The following is a 10,314-nucleotide window of genomic DNA, read 5'->3' as shown; positions in this document are numbered from 1 at the left end:
GATCAAAAGAACGATGGAGGGTTTAGAGGAAAAAAACAATTTGATTCATCTACTTTTTTTTATGTGCCACCAATACTTGATTTCTAGCCGAAATTTTACTGTCAAAAGCTGATATAAGATCACAGTAAAAACTACCTTCTGACAAATATAACAACCGATCATATAGTATCACAGATTCCACTAAAGGAGCCAAAAACAGCCTCATTGAATAAAACTTAACAGTATCCTTCCAAGTCCCCTCTATTATGCGTTCATAATACTCCAGCTCCTCAGCTGCAAATTCCAAATCATACTTCTGAACAGCCTTTGTGCAATAGTCCTTAAACTTCAACCCTTCAGTGTACTTCACATTACTTACTGCACAATGCCTTAATGTTTTATCAGTTTTATCAATAAGGCTTTCGAGTGCAGCTCTATAAGCGTGTATTTTCAAATTTGTACAATTTCCTATTTCAAGGTTGAGGGTAAAACGTTCAATTGCATGGCAGGCTGCCTCACAAGTTAAGTAATCCAATTTATACCTCTGCTTCTTGCAAAATGTGCTCAAAGGAAAACCGCAGATTCCTGAAGGTTCTAATGATAATTTCATATAACAGCAACTGACCATGTTAATAAAAACCACCATAGAGGAGTCTTTAAAAAGTTTTAAAAGTGTGGAGCCTAAGTTTCCACAAGGATGGAGCCCTGTAATCCCCACTTTAAACTCTTCATTATTCTCAATGTTAAAGGCCTGAATTATTAGCCTTTCAAATTCTTTACTAGTCAAAGATTCATCTATTCGTTTGCTTGTGTGCACAGGTCTTTGCTTGTTAAAATGTGAGATATTTTTATTTGTGAGAATTTGTTCAAACTTTTTGTCAAGCTCTTGAGCAGCCCTTGTCAGTATTTCATTGGCCTCAAAAGTACAAATATTGAAGCCATATTTGTAAGCCAATATTCGACTTAAATGTCCTAAGCCTGATCCAATGTCAACAATATTAAAGCAGTTTGTCTTAAGCCCCACGTCATAGCAGACTCTCGACATTATTTCAATCTCATGTTTCTTTTTCAGCTTTACATTCTTCCATACGTATTTGTTGAACAGCTCATCTTCAGGTTGTACTGTGGTGGATGTAATTGGTACTTGAGTTCTTGTAATTGAGAAGTTTTGAAGTATTTTCTGGAGGCACATGATTGTTAATGGAACTAAGGTGGACTTAGAAGGTTGGCGATAGGACAACAGAATTCCAAGCTGCTCAAATGTGAGGGATGCTAAGTAGATTTTCCAGCTTTTTGAGAGTTTCTTGTTCCAGTGATTTTCCACATAGAAGTCTGATACATAAGATTCCAGCAGATCTTTATAAATTTGTATTGTTTTGTGGCACGTTGTTGCACCTTTTAATATATTGTGGGACATGGCCGAAGGATGGAACGTGGTTAGTATGATAAATAATAAAAATTAAGTATGTATTAATGAATTTCGAACGCTATAAAAACATTTCATGAATAATAAGGTTATTTTAAATTTTAAAAAAAGTCAGTGAAAAAGCATCAGTAATATAAACAACTATCAGTGACAACAGTAAACAATAGTATCAATCGGTCGTAAGTGAAAAATGCATTACGTCATTGTGAGTGCGCAATCCGAATTTCATTTTATTCAATTTTTGATAGGAATTTTATAAATCGGCTGAAAAGACGCTCACCAAACTATATAAGATAGTTAATTAATGTTAAATATTGTTGATCCTAACTTAATAATAATAATATCGTAAATAAATTAGTCTAGTACGTAATGAGATAAGTGGACATACTTAATGAGATACCGTGTGTATTAAAAAATTTCTGATCAAGTAGGCTATGGAATTATTTGACACCGAATCCGTATGTTTTTGATACGTTCTACGTAATCTCGAACATAAATGAACCAACCTAACCTCATTTAAAAATACCACTCTGTTTACCAGTATTATTAGTTGGTTTTTATTAAAAATAGTCTTTTTTAAGACTTCACGGACTTGTGTCTTGGTTAGTTAAAGTTTTCTGAGTGCAAGAAATGGTGTTTATACTCGAACAATAGCCTTTATGATTGAGTCTTATTTTCTGGGGTTCGTTTAGTTGATCTACCACTACCTGGTTTTCTTTGAACATTGCCAGTTTTACGAAATAATTTGATAACATAATTCTAAATGCTACGAAAGTGCGATTCCTGCACTGCAATGTGGGGAAATTTTTGATGAAACTCTTGAAAACAAGATTGATATTTATAGGTCCACTCTCCGTTTATGAACTCGCTATTCCTAAAATAAGACTCAATCATGAAGGTTTTTTGTTTGAGTGTAAACCCAATTTTGTGTATCAAGAAAACTTTAACTAAGCAATATACAAATCCATAAAGTCTTGGAAAACACTATTTTTAATAAAAACCGACTAATAATACAGGTTAACAGAGTGGTATTTTTAAATGAGGTTAGATTGGTTCATTTATGTTCGAGATAACGCAGGACATATCAAAGATATGCGGATTCACTATCAAAAAATTCCATGGCCTATTTAATCAGAAATTTTTTAATACACACAGTATTATAACAATAGTAATCAATAGTAAAACATTATTATACAACGCATGTAGTGCATATGTATAGAAAGTAGGTTTCTTGATTTGATGGTGAATGCACGTTTTGCCAAATACAGGGTTACTGGTAATTCGGCATGTTCCTCTCTCTGAAGTGATAGAGCAAGAGATAAGGAATAAATTGAACCCATGTATGTAAATTTCAAAATTCACTAGATTTTGAGTTATTTCATCTTAATTTTTTTTTTAACTTGGGGTCTTAATGATTTTAGAGTGATTTTTCAACAAATCCTTGTTAGATTTTTTTACTTTCGTTACTCAATCACTTGCCTAACATTATGATCTTCCGTGTGGAATGAAATGTGTCTGGAAACATTTACCTTATGAGAAGATTTTCAGTAGAAGCTTCCATAAATTAATTTATGAACATCAGCTACCCTAACTTCTCCTGCGCAATTTTCAAAAATGTTCAAGGTAACATGAGTACAAATTGTTCTAAAAACTTCCTCATTTCAATAGCTATCCAATGAGGTATTACATGGTTAACATCATCTTTTGCGGTTCCAAAAAAAATAGTCGAAATATTTTAAGTGAACAATTTAACAAATTATTTTACTTAGGAATAATTTTCCAATTATTTAGTAATTGTAGGCTGTTGTTGGCGTTGCTAAGGGATACATGTTTTTTGTTTTAGTTTATTACTTTCAGTTAAAATTTTAAATTGACTTTGTCAACATCAGATGAGAGAATAATATTTGTTTTTTATTAAAAATAAAAGTAAATAAAGTACAATATTAATTTTATATTAAATTTTAAAAAAATTGCCAAAAATAAAATGGCAGAGGAAGTTCGAAAACAACGAAATATCCCTGGACAAGTTTTTCAAAATGCTGAGTACGCCGATATCCTGTTTGTACATGGGGTATATGTATAATGGTGATATTACAGCGGCTTGTCGAGAGTATTAGCGTAGATTTCCTAATCATTCGCAACCTCACGTAAGCGTGTTTATTTTAGCTTACCGAAGGATCCGTGAGACTGGAAGTGTTCGACGACAACAACGGGATGCTGGTAGACCCCCTGTGCATATGCCTGAAGATGATGAAGAAATTACTCGTCAATTTCAAAATGATCTTACAATTTCAATCACTCCTGTTGTACGACTGCCCAGAATATCGTAATGGAAAATGTAGTATACTGTTCACAATTCAAGACTGTATCGGTACCATCTTACACCAGTACAAGTTCTTGAAGATGGTGATAGCGTGAGAAGATTAGAATTTTGTTGACTTATGCTGCTTTCCGATGCAGAAGATATTAGTTTCCTGCAAAAGATTCTATGGACCGACAAATTCCAATTCTGACAAGACAGTGTTACAAATTTCCACAATTTGCACTTTTGGGCAGATAAAAATAATGGAAACCCACATAGAAAAAAAGGAAACGAGATCGTAACGATGTTTTTCACTAAATGTATGGATGGGAATTATTAATAGCCACTTGGTAGGCCCGTATTTCCTTTTCGATGGTTTAAACTTAGAAGCGTATGAAAAGTTCTTATGAAATTATTTATTTCTGCTGCTAGAAAACGTATCCCTAATTGATATTCAACCACGACGACTGTCTTGCACGTTACAGGGTTTCTATACGTTAACGGCTAGATGTGAAATTTCTATATCGGTGGATCGGAAGAGGAGGCCCAATTTTCTGGCCTGCGAGGAGCCCAGATTTGATTCACATGGACTTTTTCTTTGAGGCACAATGAAATGAAGGAGCTGGTGTATAGGGACCTACTTGGATCTATAGCAAATATTCATGATCTAAGGCAGAGAATTATTGACGCAGTTAACGAGCTAAGAAATATATTAACAAGAATAACAAGAACGGCAATTAGAAGAAAATGTAGAAAGTGCATTCGGAACAGAGGTGGTCATATTGAGAATGAAAAATAATTCGATTTAAATATATTTATTGTATTGTTTTTTTGTGTTTTTAGTTTTAAATATAATACAATAAAAAATACATAATTTTTTGCTAATTTTCCAATTACAAATTTAAGTTAAATTGTTCACTTAACGCATTTCGACTTTTTTTTGGAACCGCAAAAGATTTATTGACTATGTAATACCTCATTGGATAGCTATTGAAATGAGGAAGTTTCTAGAACAATTTGTACTCATGTTACCTTGAACATTTTTGAAAACTACGCAGGAGAAGTTGGGGTAGGTGATATTCATAAATTATTTTATGAAAGTTTCTACTGAAAATATTCACATAAGGCAAATGTTTCCGGACACATTTCATTCTATACGAAAGATCATAATGTTAGGTAAGTGATTGAGTAGCAAAAGTAAAAAATCTAACAAGAATTTGTTGAAAAATCACTTTAAAATCATTAAGATTTCGAATTTAAAAAAAACTAACTAACTCGCAATCTAGTGAGTTTTGAAATATGCATATGTATATGGGTTTAATTTATTCCTTACTTCATACTCTATCACCTCCCCAAAGGAATATGTCGAATTACTTACTGGTAACCTTGTATAAAGTATAATGTCTCTTAAAGCTTACATTAGTCCCAGTTTCTCACATATTTTCGAAATTACAGTAAAACTAAAATATTTATGGTCAAAATTTTTTTCAAGTACATGCGATAAAAATTTGTACTCACAAATTTGATCTTTTCGTAAAATCGTTTTTTGTTTGTGCAAAAGGCCTTTTTTCTAAAGCCTGTTTTTAAGGTAACATTTTACTGAAAACTGGACATTTCGTATCAGGAAAGCAGAAATGCGAGGAGGTATATTTAGCTCCTGATCGTTCTTGAGCCATCGTAGATACACCACATCCAGCAGTATTTTACTCGAAATTACCATACCATATTATTTACTTCAATTACTACCAGGAGCTAAATATACCTCTTTGCATTTCTGCATTCCTAATAGGAAAGGTTAAATTTTTATTAAAATATTCGAACTCATGAAAATTTTTGACCCAAAAAATCAAAACCGAATCAAATCTTGTTTAAATCGCAGCAATAAATTTTCATTCAATTTTTTTGCACAAAATTCAGTCACGTACGCTACCTGTTAAATTGAAGTAGAACATTAAATATTTTCTTCAATAATTTCACACTTTTATTAACTCCCAAGTTATGAAATGGCCGAAGAGATACAATTGGAGTATAACTGGAAATGAACAAAGTTAAAACGACGGTATGGTGATGTATATTTATTAGTTACACATAAAAAATGCAAAAATTTTATTTCAAGCCTACTTAAAACGATAAAACAGCCAAACGTGAATGCTTGCAAAGGCTATTTTAGGTCTGACCTCGGATAAGCATTACCTTAATTTGCCTTAACTTGTATTTTAGGCCTTAGACTAATAATAAAATATCACCTCAAACAGTAGAAGTAATACAATAACATTGTAACGAAAATTGAGTAATATGTTGGTCCTCGAAGATAAAAAGGCACCTCAAGCTTGCAGTTTGTAGACTCTGGTAGAAGTAATATCTCCAATGTTCATAACCTAAAAAATAATTATGATATAACTTCTGAAATTATAGAAAACTTCTGAAAATATTTACCATTTTAACTTCATCATCAGTAAAGGTTCTATCAATGGTGGTAACCTTGCCATCACTTCGCTTTTGAACCTCCTTCAGAGTGTTTCCCTCAATACTTATGGTGGAAGTTGCTTTGGTACCATCTGGAGTTTCATGCTCAAATTCCACGCCAGGTTTAAACTTAAGAATCACGTTTTTAAACGTCGAAATTGAAGAAAGAATGTATTCATCTCCTTCTTTGGCCAGGTCCACTACTGGTGATACAGTGTTGCCCACTTTTCTGGTAATAAGCCCCACACCTAAGAAGGCAAAATTTCACATAAAATAATGTGAAAAGGAGCAAAATTACAGAGTAACAGGTAAGCCCTCAGCTTTAGAGGTAACAAACCTATAAAGTTGAGTGTATGTTCAATGTATGAAAGAACACAAGATTATATCCACTTAATCTAACTGTAAAATACCCTTTGGCAAAGTAGCATAATAAAAACTGGTTCATAATTACGATGACAAAGCTATTTTGATATGTTTTTCAATAAATCATAATGCATTATTTACATAACACAATTGTGCTACATTTACTCAAGTTTGGAGTTGGGACAAAAGTGGCAAAACAATTTTGAACTTTGATACATCATATATATTTAGAGAGCAAAGTTTAAAGGTGCATATCTTCACTGGTTCTTAGGTCAAGTCTATCATTAAGTTCATGCAATAATTCACATACAGTCTTGGTGTTGGTCTATCACAGGCACATATTAAGATTTGTTTAATTCCCCAATAAAGAATGTATTATATGGGCCTGGAGCAGTAGCATTAAGAATTTTTTTGTCAGCAGGAAATCATACCTTTCCATCTAATCATAAAGTAATCTATATTTAGATGCATTTATGATTTAATTGCTATCAACAAGTCTTACAAGGAAATTGTATTAAATATAAATAAGGTTACAATAGGGCTTATCTTGAATTCTAGATGTTATATTAATACTAATTATTGCTGTTGTAAGCTTAATAAATATATGGGTGCATTCAGAGGTTTGCCCCAAGTTGTTAATTTAAGTGGAATTCCACTTTTCCAATGTAACATGCTTTATTGCTTTAAGTCAATTTTTCAACAAAATGCAACTGATACAATATAGTGCTCACATTCCTTGAATGCCTCCTACAATTTTTTCGGAGATTCAACAAAATCCAAAATGCTGGGAGATTCTATGAAGCAGGAGAGAATACCCACATGAAAGAATGACAGGGACTCCTAGGGCAAAATTGCAAGACTTCAGCTTCCTTGCTTTACTATTAGTGCTCAGATGAGAACCTTTTTAAATATGCTCCAATGCTTTACTCTGAGCCAAGCAGGAAATGCTATACATACTTCATGCTTTTACCACCTCATCTTATCTTCTAAACTTAGCTACAATGGAGCCAACAGGCCAAAGTACACTGTAAATTCGACCCTGGACTTTATCTCTACTAAACAACTGAAAAAATTTACCTAAAGCCTTCATATAATCCTCAAACTTGTCGCTGGTCGCCAACTTGTATTTCTTGCCGAGTATCCCTTCCAACACCATGTTTTAACAATTTAAGCTAATTACCGGCTTTTTCTTAATTAACTGATGTTCTGTACTGAACGTTTACACAGTGAATGCAACGAAATTTCGAATGTTTTAATATTCGGCAATTGATAAACACGTTAGACGCAGCCACGGGGTCAAAGTCTTTAGCCTACAGCAAGCAAACACCCAGTTACTCGTTTTGCTGGTTAAATTTAAAATTTATGTGAAACCAAAAACTGTAAACAATATTCTATTCCAAGTGACATTTACGGAATCGAATCAATGGACAAACAAGAATATGAGTTAGTTCGTGTTATGTGAATTAGATAGACAAAGAAGGCCGATAATCGCCCGACCTATGTGTTTTGAAAAAAGGGGAAAATTTGATGTTTCGCTGACATTGGTATCAGAGGACTATTTATTCATCAGACCCAACTACGTTGCGCTGAAGTCATTAAGATTATTCAAATATTCAAAGAAAATATATTGCTTATTCTGTCAAGGTTATATAGTTTTATACTCTGGTCATAAAACAGACACAATATTGTTGGAAATTATATAATAATAAAAAAACGTATAGGTAATTTATTGGAAGGCTGTAATAAGATAGAAGATTAGCGGAAAATCGATATTTCAATTATAAATTGACCAATAAACAGCTTACGAGCCATAGTCCATCTATAGAATTACGAATATATTAAGAACTAATCCTTTTATGAGAGTTTATGGATATAATTCTTACTTATTATTATAATGCATTTTTATTAGAGAACGATTATATAAGAAGATATATTTATGATGTTTATATTAGTTAAATATATTTATGTATGAAGATAAGAGCGATAGAACCAACAACTGCCATTACCATATAGGTCAAGAAGTATATATGTAAAAAACTTAAAAAACTAGTTGCAGGTGCAAAAAATACACACTAAGTGCGGGAATACGGCCGCCCAATGCCATCTGAGTCTCTTTAATATTGCCGCACGTGTAGATGTTCGAATACACCAAAAATTTACTTACCCAGTGCCTTCATATATTCATCGAAATTATCGCTGCTTTCTAGCTTGTATTTTTTGCCAAGATGTGCGTCTACCATTTTCGATATCTGTAAATATGCAGAAATGGCGTTTATAGAACATTTTAAAGTTATATGCTTAAAGAAAAGATATCATCATTTATTTCTGAAGAATATCATCATGGATCAAACGCCATTGAGTTTTGACCTGTTTAGTACAGATCGTCAGAAAGTATTCGAAATAAATCTAATCAACGGCAAATTTGTTAAGAACGCTATGTGCTCCAATTGGAAGTGTATGATGAGTTGCCTATGATTAAGTTCTGCTTTCTTGAATACTGATCGAGTTTATATCGCTGACGCTCATTCTCATAAAAGAAAAAAAATGTTTTAATTAATTACATTTGTCACTAACGATACTTGGTGGGTAAAAAATAATGCAAGAAAATTTTATCTTTCCAGAATTGAAATTACTCACTCAAAATATTATTAAAGTTATTAAAATAATTAAATTATTTAAGGCCGCATGCAAAGTCGAGAACATCGGGTTCTTATAATTCTAGGTATGTTTAAACGCCATTGAAGCTAGATTTTTATTAAAGAATTTACATTTTTATAATTTTAATTTAACGCACAAACCCAGAAACAGAAAATTTTCAATAAGTGAAAAAAATTAACTCGATTTAATAAATTTTGAAAAATGTGGTTGTCACTATATAACTCGATTTGAAGGTATCGCAGAACTACTCGAAACTGACCTAACCATAATTCTTCACTTGATTATTGGCTCTATATGAAAATATTAAATAACTACCTAATTTAACTAGGAAACACATTGCTGTGATTTTCATTATATGTTAATGTTTGGATAATTTTTTTCAAAAAAGACTGAAGACTAATAAATTTACAATTTTAATTGACAAAATTTGTTCAACATTTATTAATGAAAAATCTACAAACAAAGTAATGAAATTTCGATTAACACCATTGAAATTTCGCAAATACGACAGAAATCACAAAATCTTTCACGGAATGACCTTCCCCACAGTTTTTCAATCAATACCAAAATTTTTTTGAAAGAAAAATAATCAATAAAACCTTTCATAGTCTAAACAATCTCAATGAAACGAACCTCATTTCTTATTATTTTTAACCGGCATTTTATATTTTTCTCAATACTCACATTTCAACCAAACGAGAATCTTAAAAAATGTACTCAAAGGAGCGGGCACGCACGTCTAGGCAGGAGGTTGGACCACAAATAAAATCCGACCGAAAAACAATTTTCAAACCTACTTGGCTGACATAGCAGACTAAAGTCCTATCTTTGCAATTTTATTACCCGCACCACTGTATCAGAGTGAGAGTGAGAAATGGTGACATGCAGTAGATAAAGATGAAGCAGCTAAAAAATTCAATTGATCAGGAGTAGTTTAATTGATTGTGACTCAGAGTCTTTGAAGGTATACTGTACAGGACGGCCAAGATGCTGTTTTTAGGAAGATTTTGGTTTTTAGGTTATTAATTAATTGAGTAAACTTATTAAAAAAATAACTGTATTAGATAATTATTTTCTTGACTAAATGGCGGACTAAACTTTTGCCATCTATGGTGTAGAC

The 10,314-nt window shown here is 32.4% G+C and overlaps 2 protein-coding genes across 3 annotated transcripts; both read right to left on the bottom strand.

The window, feature by feature from the left end:
* Positions 1-34: 34 nt before the first annotated feature.
* On the bottom strand, positions 35-1,466 carry LOC136412598 (methyltransferase-like protein 25B). Its single transcript, XM_066395706.1, has one exon. It carries the CDS (start codon positions 1,394-1,396, stop codon positions 50-52), a length of 1,347 nt encoding a protein of 448 aa, XP_066251803.1. The 5' UTR covers positions 1,397-1,466; the 3' UTR covers positions 35-49.
* A 4,303-nt stretch (positions 1,467-5,769) lies between these two features.
* On the bottom strand, positions 5,770-10,037 carry fabp (fatty acid binding protein). Of its 2 annotated transcripts, XM_066395664.1 has the most exons (4): positions 9,879-10,037; positions 8,701-8,785; positions 6,144-6,421; positions 5,770-6,085 (listed from the first exon to the last, which is right to left on the bottom strand). In XM_066395664.1, exons 2-4 carry the CDS (start codon positions 8,774-8,776, stop codon positions 6,032-6,034), a joined length of 408 nt encoding a protein of 135 aa, XP_066251761.1. In that variant the 5' UTR covers positions 8,777-8,785; positions 9,879-10,037; the 3' UTR covers positions 5,770-6,031. The 2 variants fall into 2 exon arrangements, with proteins under 2 accessions (XP_066251761.1, XP_066251760.1); XM_066395663.1 differs by lacking the exons at positions 8,701-8,785; positions 9,879-10,037 and adding an exon at positions 7,614-7,824.
* Between the last annotated feature and the right edge of the window lie 277 nt (positions 10,038-10,314).

This window comes from Euwallacea similis, chromosome 12 (assembly GCF_039881205.1).
Source record: "Euwallacea similis isolate ESF13 chromosome 12, ESF131.1, whole genome shotgun sequence".
In the NCBI taxonomy this organism is placed as follows: domain Eukaryota; kingdom Metazoa; phylum Arthropoda; class Insecta; order Coleoptera; family Curculionidae; genus Euwallacea; species Euwallacea similis.
The sequence above is the reverse complement of the archived record's forward strand: the minus strand, read 5'-3'. Positions and strand labels throughout refer to the sequence as shown.